We start from the raw sequence: 21,567 nt of genomic DNA on the forward strand, positions 1-21,567 counted from the left end.
AATGAGAGCTGGAAGACAAGTAGTATTATGTATGACGGAAAATAGGCTAATATTCTTTATATATAAAGAGTGATATAAATCAATAGAAAAAGATCAACTATCCAGTACAGATGGACAAAGGACCTGAACATGCAGTTTACCAAAAAGGTGCAAATAATTTAGAAATGTATAAAAAGACACTCACTCTCTCATAATTCATATAAATGAAAATTTGAACAGGGAGCAATTTTTTTCACCCATTGGCAAAGATTAAAAATACTGGTAGTACACAGCATTGGTGAGGGTGTGAAGGAACAGGCATTCTTGTATGCTTTTGGAGGGAGTTTTAATTGGTACAACCTTTTTAGAGGGCAATTTGGCAATATCCATCAAAATACAACATGGATATCATTTTGATCTAGAAATTTCACATCTAGGACTCCATATTACAAATTATTTGCATATATGTGCAAAATGATTATGTAAGGATGCTTCTTGTAGCATTGATATAATAGGGAAAAACATCAATAGGGACAGGTATCAGAAAGAATGTTGACAACCTAGAAGAAATGGACAACCTTCTAGAAACATACAGCCCACCAAAATTGAATCAAGAGGAAATAGATAATTTGAAGAGACCAGTCACTAGACGTGAAATAGAATCTGTAATAAAAAAAAACTCCCTACAAAAAAAGTCCAGGACAAGATAGCTTCACAGGAGAATTCTACCAAAAAAACAAAGAAGAACTTATACTGATTCTTCTCAAACTCTTCCAAAAGACTGAAGAGGAGGGAACACTCCCAAAGACAGTCTCTTAAGCCAACTTCACAGTGATACCAAAATCAGAAAAGATACCACCAAAAAAGAAAATTACAGACGAATATCTTTGATGAATATAGATGCAAAAATTCTCAACAAAATATTAGCAAACCGAATCCAACAACACATAAAAAAGATCATACACCATGACCAAGTGGGATTCATCCCAAGTTCACAAGGATGGTTCAACATATGCAAATCAATCAATGTAATACACCACATAAACAAAAGAAAAGTCAAAAACCACACGACCACCTCAATACATGCAGGGAAAGCATTTGACAAAATTCAACACCCATTCATGATAAAAACTCTCACCAAAGTGGGTACAGAGGGAACATAACTCAACATAATAAAAGCCACTTATGACAAACGCACAGCCAATATAATACTCAACAGTGAAAAGCTGAAAACCTTCCCACTAAAATCTGGAACAAGACAAGGATGCCCACTCTCACCACTTCTATTTAACATAGTATTGGAAGTCGTAACCACAGCAATCAGAGAAGAAAAAGAAATAAAAGGTATCCAAATTGGAAGGGAAGAGGTAAAACTATCATATGCAGATGACATGATACTACATATAGAAAACCCTAAGCACTCCACACAAAACATACTAGATCTAATAAATGAATTCAGCAAAGTAGCAGGAAACAAGATTAATATTCAGAAATCAGTTGCATTTTTCTATATTAACAATGAAATATAAGAAAGGGAATATAAAAAAACAATAACTTTAAAAATCACCCCACCCCCCGAAAATACCTAGGAATAAACCTGACCCAGGAGGTGAAAGACTTATATGCTGAGAACTAAAACATTAATAAAGGAAATCAAGGGACTTCCCTGGTGGTGCAGTGGTTAAGAATCTGCCTGCTAGTGCTGGGGATATGGGTTCAGTCCTGGTCCAGGAAGATCTCATATGCCACGGAGCAACTAAAGCCGTGCGCCACAATTACTGAGCCTGCGCTCTAGAGCCAGTGAGCCACAACTACTGAGCCCGTGCACCTAGAGCCCATGCTCTGCCACGAGAGAAGCCACTGCAATGAGAAGCCCGCGCACCACAATGAAGAGTAGCCCCCACTCAACGCAACTAGAGAAAGCCTGAGTGCAGCAGTGAAGACCCAACTGAAACATAAATAAATTAATTAAATAAAGGAAATCAAAGGGGATTCAAAGAAATGGAAAGATATCCCATGCTCTTGGACTGGAAGAGAGAATAAAGAAAACTTTTATTGCTGATGTGGAAGGAAGTACAAAACATGTCATTAGGTGAAAAAAGCTGCAAGTTGCCAAGCAGCCTGTACCATACAACTCCTTTATGTGGGAAATAGAATAATATATGTGTTTCTCTGAGGCAACATAAGAAATTGCTGGTAGTGTTTACACAGGGACTAGGTTGAGAGGGGTACTCAATATTTTTTTTTTTTGCACATTACTTTTAATGATTTAAATTTTTGTATGAACTATGTTCATGGGTAATTATCACAATAGAGAAAAGGACGGACAAAGTGACGGCTGGGGTTACTACCATCTGACAGTATACAATATAACAAAATGCAAACTGACTGCAAAGTGAAAATTCAAAATCAATGCAAAAACTCAGAAAATTTCATGAAGTCAATGAAAGTGAGACAACACTGTTTTAGTTACAGTACCACTGCCAAATAAGGATCTGGCGAGTCAGGCTGTTTAACACTGAAGCACAGGCAATCAGTGAAGGATGAGGCCCTTCAAAAGAGGAGGACTTGTTTATTAAAGGATCAAAAGAGATCCTTAGCCCTTAAATACTCTTGCTAAAATGACCTTTTTTAAAAATTTTAAAAATTTTGGCTGCATTGGGTCTTTTTTTTTTTTTTTTTTTTTTTTTTTTTTGTGGTATGCGGGCCTCTCACTGTTGTGGCCTCTCCCGTTGCGGAGCACAGGCTCCGGACGCGCAGGCCTAGCGGCCATGGCTCACGGGCTTAGTTGCTCCGCGGCATGTGGGATCTTCCCGGACCAGGGCACGAACCCGTGTCTCCTGCATTGGCAGGCGGATTCTCAACCACTGCGCCACCAGGGAAGCCCTGCATTGGGTCTTTGTTGCTGCGCGCGGACTTTCTCTAGTTGTGGTGAGCAGGGGCTACTCTTTGTTGCGGTGCGCGGGCTTCTCATTGCGGTGGCTTCTCTTGTTGCAGAGCATGGGCTCTAGGCACGTGGGCTGCAGTAGTTGTGGCTCACGGGCTCAGTAGTTGTGGCGCACGGGCTTAGTTGCTCCGCTGCATGTGGGATCTTCCCAGAGCAGGGATCAATCCTGTGTCCCCTGCATTGGTAGGTGGATTCTTAACCACTGCAGTACCAGGGAAGTCTCTAAAACGACCTTTATGATCACACAGTGAACAGCCAATGCAAAGTTTAGAATGGCACAATGTGCTTTCATATGTTTTTGTCAGAAAAACGACACATGCGCAAAACAACACTACTTGATTCATTATTTGCTCAATTTAAGAATCAGCACCCAAGTGCAATCTTAATTTTGCTGTCTTTTTTTTTTTTTTTTGGCTGTGCCACAGGGCTTGCAGGATCTTAGTTACCGGACCAGGGATCAAACCCGTGTCCCCTGCAGTGCAAGCACAGAGTCCTAACCACTGGACCGCCAGGGAATTCCTTTGCTGTCAGATTAAAATAAACTAAAGCAAACAACAACAAAAAAACTTTTCAGTTTCATTTTTAAAGAGAATCAATTTCCTTCTCTCAACCACTTGGTCCATTTTCTATGAAATTTTGGTCTTCATTTAAAGTAGATTCACTCTAAGTGAGCTTTAATTCTACGACTATTAACATTTGGGATTTATAAAACAAAGCTAGCCATTACTAGAGATCCCTAAAATCTCTAATTCCATTTTTCAGTGGGAAAGGTAAGCATCATGCAATGCAAAGCAATGTTAAAAAGGTTCTGCTGGGCATAGAAGAATGTGCAGAACTAGAACTCGACTCCCTTTAAATTCTATTTGTTTTAAAGGAGAAACTGACTAATTCACTTAGGTAATTATCAACCACGTTTCTTGTAGGTTACATGGTTCACTCTTAAGTGTGTAGTCACATGTACTTCCATCAAAGGAATTTTTGGCTACTAGCTTTCCTCTAACAGGACCTTAAGACTTCTGCATGCATCCTAGGTCAAAACACATCCCCCCAAATTTGCTTATCTGGTACCGCTATTTTAACACCTTGCCATATAAATACCATCGAAGTCAGAAAACAAAGCATTTGAATACTTATGTTTTAGGGCAATGCTTCACAACAACAAATCCTGAGTATGAGGTTTCTATTTCTCAGTGATAACTTTATGGCTGTTGCTAGCATCCGTTTTGTTGTTCCCCAGTCTTGTTAACATGACTGAGTTTGTTTTCCATCAGAGGGCAAGAGCAGGGGGGGGAAACGGTGGTTAGAATCTTCTGCTCATCTTAGATGAGCAGCAATTAGAGAAGACTGAGAATCACCATGCCGAGATGACACGCTCTAGAGAATTTTGCATGAAAAGACACAGGAAAGAGTAAACAGAACTGGAAACCCAGGAACCTGGGTCCTGCCTATGCACATCACCCAGACACTTCCAGACACATGGGGACGGGTCACAGCCCTGAGAGCAAGGAGGGCTCTCAACTGGCATTTTCTATGGTTAATTTCACTTCTAACCTTGCAGGGGACTCACGGGCAGGGATAAACTTCAGTAGCCTGGTATGGAAGATGTTTTGCCAACTCTTTCTGGCCGCAAAAAACTGGGGGCAAAGGCAGAAATGAGTGATTCACTTGATAGTTCTCCATCCTTTCCATCAACTCCCAACCCTTTCAGCTAACAAAGAAGAAACTGGAAAGAGGTTTGTCTCTGGTTTTTTTTTTTTTTTTTTTTTAACATCTTACTACTGAAGTATCTTGTGTGTGCTAATATCACCACTTTCCTTTTCAATCTGGTACACTATCAGTTTTCCAAGCAGCTCATTCATTCATTTATTCAGACATTTGTTACTTCCTGTTGGCAGGCACCAGTGTGCTATTGTCTCCTAGGGAAACCCAGACGAATCAGGCAATTCCAGTCTTCGGAGAGTTTACAGTTTAGTAGAGAAGATAAGACACGTAGTGAAAACACAGTAAATAAGGAAGAACATTTTGAATGCTGTAATGTAGGGAGAGGCCAAGTGCTATGAGAGTTTGGGAGAAGGAAAAACCCAGTTCTAGATGGGGAGATAAGGAGAACCACTGTGGAAGAAATAGAGTTTCAGATGGACTTAAAGGATGTAGCAATCGGGAGCCACTGGAGATTTAGGAATCCCGCTGTAACAAAACCGCATGCTCTTTGGAAAGCTTCACAAGGCAATGGGCTGAAGGAATTGTTGGCAGGGAGAGACCTGCCCGGGAGACTGCTGCAGTAATGAGCATAACGCAGCTCTGGCCAAGGTAGGGTAGTAGTGGGTAGGCGTCCTGGAAGGAAGACGAAGGAGGCTCATGAGGATGGGCACGGGGTCTGTCCCAGCCACCGGCTCTGGTTTTTTCCAGTTATCCCCCATTTTCCCCTCTACAGCCTCTGGATTCTCTAGGACAGAGCAAGGAATGGAGACAGTTGAAAAACACAGATCATCTCCCAGACGTAGTACTGGGTGAAAGAAGCTGTGCAGCAGAGCACACACTGTGTGACTTTTCTGGGAAATGAGGAGCAAGAGAAACTAGCAGTGGAGACTGAGCCGTAACGACCAGGGGTATAAGGGGTGAAGTAGGCGGGATAACGCACCCCCCCCCCTTTCAAAATCTATGTCCCAATACCTGGAACCCGTGACTATGGTACTTTACATGGCACAGAGGACTTTGCAGGTGTGATTAAATTAAAGACTTTGTGATGAGGAGATGATCCTGGATATCTGGTGGGGGGGGGGGCGGGGGAATGGGAGCACAGTGTAATCACAGGGTTCCTTGTAAGTGAAAGATGGAGGCAGGAGAATCAGAGTCCGAGAACGAGAAGGGACAGGAGAGCAGAGGTCAGAGCAATGTGACTGCTGGCTGGGGGCCAGGAGCCAGGGAACACAGGCAACCTCTAAAAGCTGGAAAAAGTGAGGAAACGTTCTCCCCTAGAGCCTCCAGAAGGAAGGCTGCCCTGCCAATTCATTTCTGACTTCTGACCCCCAGAAACGTAAGAGAATAGATGTTCCCTATTGCTTTAAGTCACTGAGTTTGTGGCAATTTGTTACAGCAGCAACAGAAAACCAAAGGGGCGAGGTATCCAGAAACCAGCTGAGGACAGTGTGTCAAGCAGGGGGGAGCGATCGCCATGTCGAGGGTTGCTGCCAGGCCAGGTGAAAACTGACCACCAGGCTTAGCCAGGTGAGGGTCCCAATGGCCCCGGCAAGGGTACTTTCAGTGCCGTGGTGGGTTTTAGAGAGAGAACAGGACGCTTATTTCCTGTCTGTCTAGATAAATGAAGACGCCATATGGACCAACAGTGAGTGTGTGTCTTAAGATAAATAAATAAATAAATAAGGAAAGGGAAAATGATGGATGCTGCTCAGGCATCAATCTGGGTTCTTTGCTGGGAATGTTTCCAGAAATGATTACCCTCAGGTGTTTCTGAGATTCCTGTCTATTTCTTTTTATTTCCCCCAAAGAGCCCTAATTTCCAACCTTGGCCCTAATTTGGGTCTCGAAGGCCCTTCGATCCCTGAATTCTGAGGTGACACCAGGGGGCACTCTTGGAGCCTGTGTTTACCCTGTGTCACATGGAACCACAGTGACTTGGGTCCCTGGCCCTCTCCCAGCTTGCCCAGGCTTCATTGCCCAGGGGAGGCTCACCTGGCACCACAGCAGGCCAGGGCTCACAAGTCCCTGTCAGGTAGCAAAGGATGGTGGCTGCTGATTGGCCAGGCAGGCCCACTTAGGAAGCCTTGTTGTGGGCTTAGCAGACCTCGACCCCCTTCCGTCAGCACATTTCTCACATCGACTCCGCTCTGCAGGCAGGAGGAGTTTAGCAAGATTCCCAATCATCAGCTTTTATCTGAATTCTCAGCTCAGACCGGCATTCCAAGCTGGGCTGTGTTCTAGCTGTTCGGGAGCCCCGGGCGGGGTGCGGACCCTGAGTCTTCCTGCACTTGGATCTCCTCCCTACTGTCCATCCCCATTTAATTATTCAAGCTGCAAAGTTCGGAAAGGCTGGACCCCCAAAGCCTGGCAGAACCCCATGCGGCAGAATCTGTGGACTTCTCAGCCACTCAGAGACAGATACACCTTGCGGGATTAGGATGCAACACACATTCAGACGGTAGGGTTCACCCAGCAACAGGGGCTGGGGAGTCAAGCTTGCCTTCCTCTAGGGTCTCCCCAAGCAGAGGGCTTTTCTCCAGGGGCATGGTCAGATGTTTGCCCACAGGAGGCCCCCTCAAGGTCTGCGTGTGTAAGACGGGGGCAGTATGATCTGCACTTTCAGTTATTTTCCTCTTGGTGGCAGGTCTGGAGTAAGGGAAGGGTTCTGGTTGGACTGTGATGAAAGCTGCAGCTCTCTCACCAGAAAAATGCACGACCATGCATGTTTCACACACGATTTCATCTCTTCCATCAGTCCCAGAAAATGATCCATAGAGCTCCGGGGTTAAGAAGCTCTGCTCCCCGTGTCTTCGGAAGTGTGATACTTACTCCACTGATGGTGCTCAGGATTTTAGGGGATGGGAGGACGAGCACTGATGGTAATAGCTCTATTTTTAAAGTGCATGTAAACCCTGATTTCACTGGTAATATTGCCTAGGGTGAGTAAACGGTAAAATAAACAGTGAGTCTACTTAAAGATAAATATTAGATAGTTCACGTCATATGCCAATTTGGAAAAAAACTGGGACAGTGAGTGGGAAACAGTATCTATGGCCTTGGGACGTTTGGACCCGAAGTTCTTGTCTTTCCTAGTTCTTTAAAAAAATTGCTGGTTGCAGCTCAGTCAATGGATTTCATGCCCCACTAACAACATGAGCCACGCTTATCTAAGCTTGGAGCGAGGAGCCCTGAGCGCCCAGCCGAGAAGAGGGCCTGGCTTCCCTGCTCAGCCACCACTGATTCACTTCCTCAAGTCCAGGGCTACGGCAGATCCTGTCTCATCCCCACGGTATGTTGGCTCAAACAAGTTTGACTTGTTTCATGTGTGTGTGCTTCCCCGTGAGTGTGAATGTGTGGGTAAGTGTGTATACAGAGGGGGTGTGGCAAAGTGGGGGAAAGGGGAAACCAGTGGGGCTGAGCCTTGTCGTTGGAATTTCATGGCAGAGCTCCAGCAGGCTCCCCGCTCAGGGCTACACTTGGGCGGAGGGGCTCCAAGGAGGGGCACCATTCAGAAATGCGCTGCCAACAACATGACACGCCCCTTCCCCGTCAATGCCCCCTCTGGTCCTCACACTACAGGAGCCGGGTGCTAGCCTCAACAGGTGTCAGCGTCCCTGGTCCAGCAGGAGGAGATGCAAGAGGTGGAGAAGGCAGCATGGGGGTTGCCAGAAGGGCTTAACCAGAGAGAAGAACAGATATGTCTTCTCTCCATTCGGCCCTCATGAAAATGGCTTCTCTCTGAAGAGATATCTTCTCCAGATTTCTCCTCTGAATACCTCTCTTTCCCAATATAAAGACAACCCTACGCTAGTTTCCAGAATAGTAGACAGAAGCTGACGAGCAATAGGAGTATTGGGTGACTACGGCCATTGGTGGAGTTCGGGCCATGGGTTTGTAAATGTGGTGTTAATTTTTAGTTTTTTTCCCACATTCTCAGGTGGGGGCCCAGATATAAGGATGCTTGAAACATGGCCACACTGGGACTCCTGGGGTAAGAGGTGAGTGCAGGGGTAAGAAACAAAGCTAGACTCAGTATTCTCTGAAGGTCAGGTAAAGCAAAGCAAAACAAAGCCAAATCAAGCCACAATGCTGGGTAGCTAGCAGAGCTGGGAGGTAAAGCCATCTAGGGCAGCTAGCCAGGAGAGATGCTCTAGTTGGTGCTGGGAGGAAAGGCCACACCCTAAGGCTCTTGTTTATAGGACACAGTTACAATGTAGGATGGCTTCCATGAGCCATCACGAGCCTGGAAGTCTCTACTATTCCGGCCCCCACCTCTCATTTCCTGCACTCAGCTTCAGTTATATCTATGGCTAAATCTTCTGCCCCTTCAGCATGACCTGACACCTAACATCAGCTTCCAAGATTACACTGGGCGCCCGCTGCAGAATGCGCCGTCCTGTCACTTTACGTGTGAAGTCGCCCAGATTCAACCTTCCCCTTCCCTTGGGCATCGTCACCATTACCTCTCACTTGGGCTATGGGGGAGCCTCCCGCCTGGTCTCCTCACACCCACTTGGGCTCCTTCCACCCCTTCTTGGCACCGCAGCCAGGATGCTCTTCCAAAGATGCAAATCTGACCACGCCACACCCCCGCTTGAATCCATTACCTGGCTTCCCACTGTTCTTAGAATCAAGTCCCAAATCCCAACCACAGCGGCCCTGGCTGATCTCTGACCTCCTTCCACTCCCTCTCCTTGCCCAACAGCCTCTGGTCACATTGGTTTTATTTCTGTCCCTTGACTCTGCCAAGCCCTTACCCTTCAGAGCCTTCACATATTCTTTTCCCTCTGTTTGGAAGGTTCTTCTCACCACACTTCACCTGGCTTAAGCCCTATCCATTGATTAGCTCCCAGGGTAAATATCACTTTCTCCAGAAAGCTCTCCGTGATTCATACTCTGATAGCACCAGGTAACTGAAGAATTACTGTAGGATTATTATGTTACCTCATTAGCCTGTTAGGTCCATGAAGAACGTATTGCTTTTGTCCACTGATACCTCCTCAGTGCCTAGCTCCATGCTGCCAATCACGAAGGGACCAAGTGAGTGAGTGAATAAATGATTAAAGAATTAGGTAAGATGGCCCAGTGAAAAGCCACCTGGAACAGTGAGAGGTAAGTCCTTTCATCCAAAGATCTAAAAGCACTTGCTGGGGCCATCTTGAATGCAAGAGCTAGAAGCAGGGAGCAACTGTTGGTTTATGTCCAAGCATGATGGCCTAACTGTCACCAGTCCTACAACTGGGCCTGGGGAAGTCCTGAAGAGTCGGTTTGCCTCTGGCACAAGCCTACCTGGAACCCAACGGATAGGATCATCTCCCAGGCCCAAGGATCCTTGGGACGGAGAGAGCATTGATTTTGGAATCAGACACACTTGACTTTTCCACTAACTAGCTCAAATGACCTCAAATTCCAAACTGACCTCAAATTACAGTGCCTCCTTGATCCTCAGTTTCCACATCCTAAAATGGGGATAACAAAACCCAACCCAGGATCAGCTGGAGGTTTAAATACAATCACGAGCCTGTGGTGCACAGCAGCGTGCAGCTCAGAGGGCTGCTCCCTCCTCCCCAGCAAAACTGGCTTACCCCTGTCATGCCACTCTGCTGGACACCCAAGCCAGCATGCAAGACAAGGAATAAAGGGAGGTCTGAGGAGTGGGAGGACATAGGCCACCCAAGACACTGCACCAACCTCTCCACGCAACCAGAGAAGCCCTTGTGCAAGACTAGAGTGGCACCAGGAAATCCAAACTAGCTGAGACAGGTGACGACGGGTCTGAGCCTTTTGGATGCAAGGGTAGGGTGAGATGGGGAGGAGAGGACAGGTGAACTTGGAAGCTATTATTCAAACAGAAATGAAGAGCAGTTGCGAAGAGGGAGAGGCCGATAAGGGGAAAGGAAGGAAAGACTGAGTGTGTGAGGGGCTGGGAGGGAAAAGGTGATCCAAGCTGTCAGATGGCAGACGCTGCAGCAGGAACAAGGAGCAAGGAGGAGGTACTTTGGGAGGTGGGAGAAGTGGCAAATAGAGGAGGGTCAGGGGAAATGCTGGAGAGGCAGGGCAAACTCCTGGTTGGGGGTGGTAGTGGTAGGCAGGGACCTGTTACCTGGAGAGAAGAGCGGTGAGGGCGGAGGCTGTCACCTTGGGTCCTCCTAGAGGGCAGGTGAATGCGGCCTGCCGGGGAGCGGCAAGTTGGGGCGGGGAGGGTGGGGGGAGTAGAGGGTGTGTGACCCCCGGGCCCGGCTGTACCTGAGGGTCTCCTTGCAGGTCCCCCACGTAGTACTGCTCGAGCCAGCGGCGCGCGTTGTCCGAGTGCCGGTGCGGTGGCCCGTCCAGGTCGGCGCTAACATCCTGACCAGCCCGTGCCCGCAGCAGCTGCTCGCCCCCTGGGTGGTGCCGCACGAAGCCGGTGAGGTCGTAGAGGCGGGCCCCGCAGCGGACCCAGCAGGCGCCGGCCGCCAGGCGCCGCTGGACCTCGGCGGGGGAGAAGGAGGCGGCGGGGGGCGGAGCGGGGGCCATGGCGGGAGACGGGAGCTCGCTGCTCGAAGCCTGCGCGTCTGCTCCGCGGCCGCCCAGCGCGCCTCTAATATCCCCTGAGCCGCTGCCGCCTGAACTGGTCAGCCGTCGCCGCACCTGCTCATTTGCATGCCGCGTTCCCATTGGCCGCTCCTAAGGACGCTGCCCGTGTCCGGAGGGGCCCCTTCCCCATTGGCCGGCAGGACGCCCAGCCGACCCGAGCGGGGCGGGCCAGGGGATGCACGCCCTCCGTCAGGTGGTCCTGGGCAGGTAGAGGGAGCGCCAGCCAAGTGTGTCTCATTGCAAGAGAGCAAAGGCGGCGGGAGGATGCAGGTGGAGCAAGTCTTCCTGTTGCCGGCGGCTGTGTGGACGGACGTCCTCGAAAGCCAGATCGCCACCGGAATAACTCTTCTGCTGCTGCCTTATGGGAGAAACTTGCAGTTTTCCTTCCTCAGGCTGCAGGAGTGGGTGAGGCAAGGGAGACACTGTCTTCTGGCGCCCCCAAACTCAGTAATCACGATATACAATATTTTAATGTAATATTTTTTAAAAAAATCATGTCGTGTACATAACAATGTGAATGTGCTTAATGCCACTGAAATGTAACGTTTAAAATGATTAAAATGGTACATTTTATATTATGTATATTTTACCACAGTAAAAATATATATATAACAAAGAATTTTTAAAAACAGTAAACGACAGCCAGTGGGCTGGCCACCTGATTTTCTATATAGAGTTTTAGTGGAACCAGGACTAGTGAGAGGAGTGAGGCAGGTTGGTGAAAGTGAAGGGTTGGATCTCGTCTTGAACACTGTTAAGTTCTGGTATTCTGTTCATCATGGATTTTTTTGTTTGCATTAGTTTTGAATTTTTAAATTACTGCATTAAAATACTTTTTGCTTTTGTTTTTGGCTGCGCCACGCGGCATGCAGAATCTTACTTCCGGAAGGAGGAATCGAACCCCTTCCCCCTGCAGTGGAAACTCGGAGTCCTAACCACTGGACCGCCAGGGAATTCCCTAAAGTATTCTTCATCTTGATTACTGAGTTTTTGGGCACACCCTTAACTTTTGCCTGCAGAATGACTGCCTCAGTTGCCTCACTCTAGTCTCATCTTCTGGCGAGGATCCTGAGGGACGCACAGAGAATCCTGCTGCCATTATAGGAGGGGAAATAGCGACCTAAAGAAGTAAAGCCTGGTAGTCCTGCTGGATGGAAGGGAAGAGCAAGTGTGCTCAGTCCAGTTTTGTTTATAACAGGGGAGAACTGCACACAACTTTAACTGCCCAGCCATTGGGGATCTCACTTGAACTCATGATTTGTAATAAAAGGATCCTGGTACTGAGGTTGCCCCATTCAACTGGCCTTGGTGTCTCTCAGCAAAAGGTATTTTCAGGGTCACCCCTGTTTATGCTCTATTGGGGTTGGGCCTCTATGCTGGGCCAGCGCTGTGGGGGAAAGCCTAGCTCAGATGCCCTAGGGGCCACCCCAACTAGAGACACGTCCGAGGTCAGGAGAGTTGTTGCTTCCTTCTCTCCTTCCCAAGACTTTCCTGGCTCACCCTGAGGGAGTAGGCAAGAGTTTGGCTGAGTATATGGGTCGGCTGGGGAACAGCTGTCCAACAGGCCTGGAGGGAGGCCTTAGGTCACTCATTTTGCTTTTCTCAAGCAGTGAATACATAGTCACTCTCACTCTACTTCCACACCTACTCTGTTTCAAATACGTTGCATGTGCAAAAGCATTCAAACACTCCTGGGTGTCCTCAGGTGCTTCCTGATGACAATATCTGTAGGCCACCCCCATTTGGATTTTTCACAGTTGCCTTAAACTCATATTGTCTGAAGTTAAACAAGCAATTTAGTCATCTATTCAGAATTGTAACATTTCTTACCATAGTAATTCTACTTCTAGAAATTTGACCTTTCAGATTACTGTATAAAGATGTGTAGGGAGGAAAAATAATTTTCCTTCTATCCTTCTAGGTTCTCAGCTGATACAATCCCTGAAATAAAAGATTAATAGGAGAACAACAAACTTAATTTCATATGTAAGGGGACCCTAAAGGTATGAGACCCAAAGAAGTGACCAGAGCAGGCAGCTTTTATACCTTTTGGACAAAGAAACAATAAATTTGTGAAGAATTGACATGACAAAGGAGTTTGGGCTTGGAGTAGTATATTAGTAAAGAAGTAACAAGATTTTTTTTATACAGACATCTCAACTCTGAACTCCCTATCTCTACTGATAAGAATACCCTCTACCCTTCTGGTATATGGAGGGTACCTTTCACATGGAAGACTTATTTCCTGCTTTTAGGGGGACAAAGCAGGGTCAGAGTGTCCTTCTTGTACCAGCTGTTTCTTAAGTAAACTTAATTCAAAATAATCAATATGCCAAAATGGCATATTTTGGAGTGGCCTTCCCTGAACCCCATCAGATGTATGCATAATAATATTAATTGTGGGGACACCCCTGGCAGTCCAGTGGTTAAGACTCTGCCCTTCTGTATGGGGCGCAGGTTCGAACTCTGGTTAGGGAACTAAGATCCCACATGCCACGTGGTGTGGCCAAATAAATAAATAATTACGACATTGCTTATAGACTAGAAACAACCCAAATATTCATCATTAAGGAGGACTGATTAAATAAGTGACGGTGTATTCAGTGGAATACTATGTAACCGTTAGAAAGAATGAGGTAGATCTATGTGTACCAGTAGGGAACAATCTCTATGATGTTGTAAGTGGAAAACAAGAACAACAGTGTGTATGGTATGTTAATAATTATTTTGCTATTTTCAGTTCTTTAATTTTTACAATGCTTTAAATGCAAACAAAAGAGTATGTATACGTTCTAAAGCAAAAATAGTATAATTAATTCAATGAATTTCCCTCCCAACCCAAGAGCTACGACATTACAAAAATTGCACCTACTCCTACACTCCAAAACTTCCATCTCTCTGCCTCCTCCCAAGAGGTACTCATTGTCCTGACTTTTGTTAATGTCCATGAAAAATTTTTTTATGTTTTTATCACATCTATATGTATGTTTATACAATATATTGTTTAGATTACCTTGTTTCTGAATTTTATGAAAATCACATGACACTGTATTTTGATTTATGTAGCCTTCCATGTTTTACTCAATATTGCTTTAGGGTTCATCCATGTTCTTGAGGGTCACTGTAGGTCATCAATTTTCACTGCAGTGTCATATTCCACAATAAAAATTTATTTACCCATTTTCCTTTACTTGCAGATACGAATTTGAGTTTTTCTTTTTTTCTATTATAAGCATTCTTGTACATATGGGAACTTCAACTATACTTCAATAAAAGTGTTCTATTTCAAATAATAAAACTCAGAATACTCAGAATGTATTTTTTAAATGAATGAATTAATGAATTTATGGCTGCGTTGGGTCTTCATTGCTGTGCATGGGCCTTCTCTAGTCGTGGCAAGCAGGGGCTACTCTTCGTTACGGAGCACAGGCTCTAGACGTGCGGGCTTCAGTAATTGTGGCACTTGGGCTCAGCAATTGTGGCTCACGGGCTCTAGAGTGCAGGCTCAGTAGTTGTGGTACACGGGCTTAGTTGCTCTGCAGCATGTGGGATCTTCCTGGACCAGGGATCAAACCTGTGTCCCCTGCATTGGCAGGCGGATTCTTAACCACTGCGCCACTATATTTTTTTAAAAAAGAAATGAGGGGCTTCCCTGGTGGCGCAGTGGTTGAGAGTCCGCCTGCCGATGCAGGGGACACAGGTTCGTGCCCCGGTCCGGGAAGATCCCACGTGTCGCGGAGCGGCTGGGCCCGTGAGCCATGGCTGCTGCGCCTGGGCATCTGGAGCCTGTGCTCTGCAAGGGGAGAGGCCACAACAGTGAGAGGCCTGTATACCACAAAAAAAATTAAAATAAAATAAAATAAAATTTAAAAATATATAGAAAATAAATTAAAAAAGAAATGAAAGGTATAAAGAGCAGAGATGAAGGCTTAAAAATCTCTCTATTTGCAGATAACATGATTGTTTACATAGAAAACATCAACTAATTTGCAAAGCAACCAGAACTAATAAGTGAATTTAGCAAGTTCACAGGATCCAAGGTCAAAATACAAAATCAATTATGTGTTAGCTACTATCAGCAAACAATTGAAAAATAAAAATGTTAAATTCCGTTTATAATAATGTCAAAAAGCATGAATTATGTGAAACTAAAAAACTACAAAACACTGTTAAGAGAAATGAAAGACCATCTAAATAAATGGAGTTCCTGGATATAACAAGTTCCAAGTTCATGGATTGGAAGGCTCAATATTAAGATCTCAAATCCTCCAACTGATCTGAAGATTCAATCCAATCCCAATCATAATCCCACTAGATTTTTTTTTAAGAAATTGATAAACAATTATATAATTGAAATTTTCTAAGAGAGTAGTACTTAAATGTTCTCACCAAAAAAAGAAAAAGAAAAAGAAAGACAAGAAAAAAATTGACAAACTGCTTCAAAATTTACATGGAAATGTAAAGGACCTAGAATATCCAAAGCAATATTGAGAAAGAACAAAGTTGCAGACTACACTTCCTACTTCAAGACTTAAAACTTCATATTTGAAAGAGTGTAGTGCTCTCATAAGAACCGACAAATAGATCGATGGAACAAAACAGAGTCCAGAAATAGACCCAAACAGATAAGGCCATTTTGTTATTTTACTGAGATACAGAATTTGACCTTTTTAATGTATAGTTGTCCCTTGGTATCCACAGGGGATTTGGTCCAGGACCACCACCCTCTCCCCACAGACACCAAAATCCAAGGATGCTCAAGTCTTTTATATAAAGTAGTGTAGTATTTGCATATAACCTATGTACATCCTCCTGTATACTTTAACTCAGCTCTACAGTACTTATAATAACTAGTACAATGGAAATGCTATGTAAATAGCTGCTGATGCATAGCAAATTCATTTGCTTTTTGGAACTTTCTGGAATTTTTTTCCCCCAATATTTTCGACCTGCAGTTGGTTGAATCTGCAGATGTGGAACTCATAGATATGCAGAGACAACTATACAGTTCTATGAGTTTTGGGCATCTTCTATACTGTTATAAAGATCAGGTTTGTCTCTCCTTTTGTCAATACCACGTTGTCTTTGTTATTATAATAGCCTTATATTAAATCTTGATATCTGGTAAGTCTACTGTTCACTCCCTGTTCTCCTTTAGCGTGTCTTGGCTTATATTTGGATTTTTCCTTTTTCATAGAAACTTTAGAATCATTTTGTTAATGTCCATGAAAAAGCCTATTTGGATTATGAAAGGAATTGCGTTGAATCTATAGATTAATTTGGAAAGGATTAATACGTTTGCAATACTGAGTCATCCTATTTATGAAGTTGAGCTATATCTCTACTTATTCCAGTCATATGTAATATTGTTCCATGAAGTTTAAAATTTTCTGCATACATGACTTGCATATATGTGTTAAATTAATTTATAAGTATACCTTATAGGGTTTTGTATTGTTTTTGCTATTCTCAATGGCTTCTGTTTTTTTGTGTGTGTGTGGTACGCGGGCCTCTCACTGTTGCGGCCTCTCCCGTTGCGGAGCACAGGCTCTGGACGCGCAGGCTCAGCGGCCATGGCTCACGGGCCCAGCCGCTCCGCGGCATGTGGGATCCTCCCAGACCGGGGCCCGAACCAGTGTCCCCTGCATTGACAGGCGGACTCTCAACCACCGCACCACCAGGGAAGCCCAACGGCTTCTTTTTTAAAAAAGCTTTTTTCGTTGAAGTATGACATCCATAGAGAAAAGTACACAAAATCATAAGGGTACAGTTCAATGAATTTTCACAAAATGAACACACACCAGAATATAGAACACTAGCAGTCCCACAGAAATCTCCCTTATGCCCTTTTCACATTACTACTTCCTTTCTTCCCCAAAGAAAATCACCATACTGGTTTCAAAAACTGTACATCAGTTTTGTCTGCTTTTGATCTTTATATTAATGGAATCATATAGGGTGTGCTCTTTCGTAGCTACCTTCTTGCACTCAAATTACGTTCCTGAAATTCACCCATGTTTTGAGGTGTAGTAATCATTTGTACGTTCTTGTGGCTGTATAGTATTTCACTATATGAAAAAGCCACACTAATTTATTCATTCTATCATTGATACCTATTTGAGTTGCTTCCAGCTTGGGGCAATTAAGAATAAAGTTGTTATGAACACTCTTGAACCTGTCTTTTTTTTTTTTTTTTTTTTAGTATAATTGACCTACAACAATATGTTAGTTCCAAGTGTACAACATAGTGATTCAATACTTCTATATATTACAGGATGATCACAAGTCTACTTACCATCTGTCACCAAAGTTATTCCAATATTTTGACTATATTCCCCATGCTGTATACTTTATCCCTGTGACTCATTTATTTTGTAGCTGAAAATATGTACCTCTTAATCTCCCTCACCTATTCCACTCACCCCCCTTCCCTCCCTCTGGCAACCACCTGTTTCTGTATCTATAAGCCTGTTTCTGTGTCTTTCTCTGTCTGACATTTCATTTAGCATAATACCTTCTAGGTCCATCTGTGTTGTCACAAATAGCAAGATTTCATTCTCTTTATGACTGAGTAATATTCCATTTTGTGTGTGTGTGTATATATATATATATATATATATATATATATATATATATATACCACACCTTCTTCATCTGTTCATGTATTGATGGGCACTTAGTTTGTTTCTAAACCTCAGCTATTGTAAATAACGTAAACAATGCTGCAATGAACATAAGGACACATATATCGTTTTGAATTAGTGTTTTTGTTTTCTTTGGAAAAATCCCCAGAAGTGGAATTGGTGGATCACATGGTTGTTCTATTTTTAATTTTTTGAGGAACCCCATACTGTTCTCCATAGTGGCTGCACCAATTTACATTCCCACCAACAGTGCACAAAGGTTCCCTTCTCTCCACATCCTTACCAACACTTGTTATTTGTTGTCTTTTAAAATAATAGCTATTCAGAGAGGTGTGTGTGTGGGGGGTATCTCGTTGTGGTTTTGATTTGCATCTCCCTGATGGTTTGTGACGTTAAGCATCTTTTCCTGTGCCTGTTGGCCATCTGTATATCTTCTTTGGAAAAAATGCTCATTTAAAAATCAGATTGTCTATTTAGCTGATGTTGAGTTGTATGAGTTCTTTGTATATTTTGGCTATTTAAATCCTTACCAGATATATTGTTTGCAGATGTCTTTTCCCATTCAGTAGGCGGCCTTTTCATTTTGTTGATAGTTTTCTTTGCTCTGCAAAGGCTTTTTAGTTTGATGTGGTCCCGTTTGCTTACTTTTGCTTCTGTTTCCCTTGCCCGAGGAGACAGATCAAAAAAAAAATATTGCTAAGACCCATGTCAAAGAGTGTACTGCCTATGTTTTCTTCTAGGAATTTTATGGTTTCAGGTCTTAAAAGCTTTTTCTTAAGTCAGTAGCCCCTTCAAGATTGCATTATTTCTGTCCACGATACTACAGCTCACCTAGCCCTGACATGCAAAATCTTAGAATCCCCCAAGGCCTATACCGCAGGCTTCTCCTTTAAAACGCATCGTCTCTAACTTGTATTTTCTTTTCATCGTAGAAAGGATAGAGTTAAAAGTGACCCAAGAGAAGGAATATGGTTCAATTTCATCATATGATAGATGAGGAAGATTAGACCTGAGACCATAGAACTAGTGAGGAATATAGCTGGGAAGCTAGTTTAACTTCAAATTTAATGCTAATTTTTCTATTGCCACTAGACGTGAGCAACTCAAGGGCAGGGGCCATTTTGCCTCCATCATTGCTGTTTTGCTCCTCACAGAGCTTCAGACACATAGTAGGTGCTTAATAAATATGTGTTGAAATTGAACTCCACACTCTAATTCAGATGCTCCCCTGATGCTTAGACTAGTGCAGTAGCTTAACAGTCTCTTTTCCTTCAAGTTCCGCTTCTTCCCGTCCATCTTCAACACCAGTGAAGAAGTGCAAATTAACTAAGTACATGTCATTACCCTGCTCAGAAACTGTCGGACGCTCCCTCTTGCAAAAATGATGCGATCCAAATTCAAGCTGGGATGCGAGCCCTAATCACTTCCTCAGGCTCACTTCACCCTCCTTCAAATGGAAAGATCCTCTGTCTCTCTGCCTGGCAGGCCTGACCCCTAGATTCAAGGACCACCTCTCCAAAGAATCTTCTCTGATTCCTTTACTGTCTGTCCCACTCATATTGTCCTTGCCATACAGTGTCCTGTACTGTTACCCTCACTCCCTAACTAGACTGGAAGTGCTTGAGGGCAGGGAATGATTCCCATGTTAGTTTGAATCTCCAGCACTTAGCACACAGTAGAAAACCAATAAATATTTACTTATAATTATGCCAGTAAGTATAAACACAAATTTGTCGCAAGCAAACGTGCACACATTTCAAGCACTCTTTTTTAAAAAATTAATTAATTAATTATTTTATTTTGGGCTGCATTGGGTCTTTGTTGCGGTGTGTGGGCTTCTCATTGCGGTGGCTTCTCTTGTTGCGGAGCAGGGGCTCTAGGCACGCGGGCTTCAGTATTTGTGGCACTCGGGCTCGGTAGTTGTGGCTTGTGAGCTCTAGAGCGCAGGCTCAGTACTTGTGGCACACGGGCTTAGTTGCTCTGCGGCATGCGGGATCTCCCCAGACCAGGGATCGAACCCGTATCCCCTGCATTGGCAGGCGGATTCTTAATCACTGCGCCACCAGGGAAGTCCCTCAAGCACTTTTTTGAACACTAAGCATTTTGCTTATACTGGGAAAATCTGAAGGTAATATCTTTCTCTTCCACATGTCATTGACTACGTACCTCATTCATTGCGGGACAAACCCTAGGGTTTTTGTTTATTTATTTTTGGTGGGCTTTTTGTTGATTGGCTGGTTGGCTAGCTGGTTGGTTGGTTTGCTAAAAGACAGCATAGCGTCTGTTGAAGCATTGGGTTTGGGGGGTTTGTTTTTTCCATTTTATTGAGATATAATTGACATACAGCTCTATGGGAGTTTAAGAGGTGTCTGATGATCTCACTTCTATGTGGAATATAGATAATATAGATAGTAGATCAGATTTGTGGTTACCAGTGGTGAAGCACTGGTTTTTGAGTCTGAAGCCCTGAATCTACTGGAGGTCCTAACATTGACCCTGGTGACTTTAGCCAGCTTCTTACGCTAGTGAACACTGGTTTCTTTTGTCTTTAAAAAAAAATTCTCACACAGATGAGAGCCATTCGTCCTGACTGCGTAGTCTTGCAACTACAAGATGAAATTTCCCCTTCATCTGGTAAGGTATCTCTATCTTAGAGGTGATGACAGTCCAGAACAGGAATGTCTAGGCGAGTAATAGCAGGTGCTCCAAAGAGTAGCCTGATTCTTTTGCAGCCGCAGAAGACACCGTAGGCGGGACTGAGGCTCTCCATGGTTTTTCCCAAAGTGTGACTGTGACAGAACTGTTGGTGTCCCGTCCAGATGCCCTGACTGGGGCATGCACCTGTCCTCCAGCTCCAGGGCGTCGGCTGCTAACTGCTCACCCCTATACCCTCCTCCTGTCCTTGGCTGGCCACCACGGCTTTGTCTGGAGATGCCTGGAAGGTTCTGCACCATCCTTGGAGGGAAGCCTGTGGCCAATGAGTCATCTACGGGGGAGTACCACAGCCCTGCTCCCTTGCCTCTGGCTGCGTGTGGAAGGACAAGCGCAGCGATACCTGTCACATCCTAGAGCTCCCCTGGGATCAGGCTAAAGCTACACTTAATCCAAACCCATGTCTTTCCTTGGCTCACCCCCTGCCCTATCCTGCTTCCCTCTCCGCCTTATGTTTCTTTGGAGCCCCTTCTCTCAGTAAATCTCTTGCACAACAACCACCCTTTCAGATCCTGCTTCTGGAAAACCCATCTAATAATAATGTCCTTCCCACACCAGTCTTATAAAAAGATCTGTAAGAAATAAGTTTCATGGTCAAATAAGTGGGAGCAGCTCTGCAAATTCTGTTCCCCTCCTAAAGGACCAAAATGCGTATTAAAGGTTCTGAGAGATCTTGCCACAAAGAAACCTGCTTAATCCTGTTAGTACTTGCTTTAGCACATCTAAGTCAGTCAGGTTCAGAATAAGTAGTTTGGGGCTGGGAAAGGGATATCGGGAAGAATCACTGATGGAGAATATTCTAAGACTAAGTCTATTCTGAGGCTGGCTTTGGGGTATGGATTCAGTTCGGTTGGAGATTAGAGAGGGGATTTGGAGGCTTCCCTGGTGGCGCTAGTGGTTGAGAATCCGCCTGCGGATGCAGGGGACACGGGTTCGTGCCCCGGTCCGGGAAGATCCCACGTGACGCGGAGCGGCTGGGCCGGCGAGCCATGGCCGCTGGGCCTGTGC

The 21,567-nt window shown here is 44.6% G+C and overlaps 1 protein-coding gene across 1 annotated transcript in view; it reads right to left on the minus strand.

The window, feature by feature from the left end:
• The window catches only part of FA2H (fatty acid 2-hydroxylase), a 53,859-nt gene extending 42,560 nt beyond the window's left edge, over nucleotides 1–11,299 (minus strand). The window contains exon 1 of the mRNA XM_059043771.2: nucleotides 10,874–11,299. Coding sequence (XP_058899754.2) covers nucleotides 10,874–11,284 — 411 coding nt within the window. The 5' untranslated portion in view covers nucleotides 11,285–11,299. The remainder of the gene's footprint in view (nucleotides 1–10,873) is intronic.
• Between the last annotated feature and the right edge of the window lie 10,268 nt (nucleotides 11,300–21,567).

Source organism: Kogia breviceps, chromosome 18, assembly GCF_026419965.1.
Source record: "Kogia breviceps isolate mKogBre1 chromosome 18, mKogBre1 haplotype 1, whole genome shotgun sequence".
Classification (NCBI taxonomy): Eukaryota; Metazoa; Chordata; class Mammalia; order Artiodactyla; family Physeteridae; genus Kogia; species Kogia breviceps.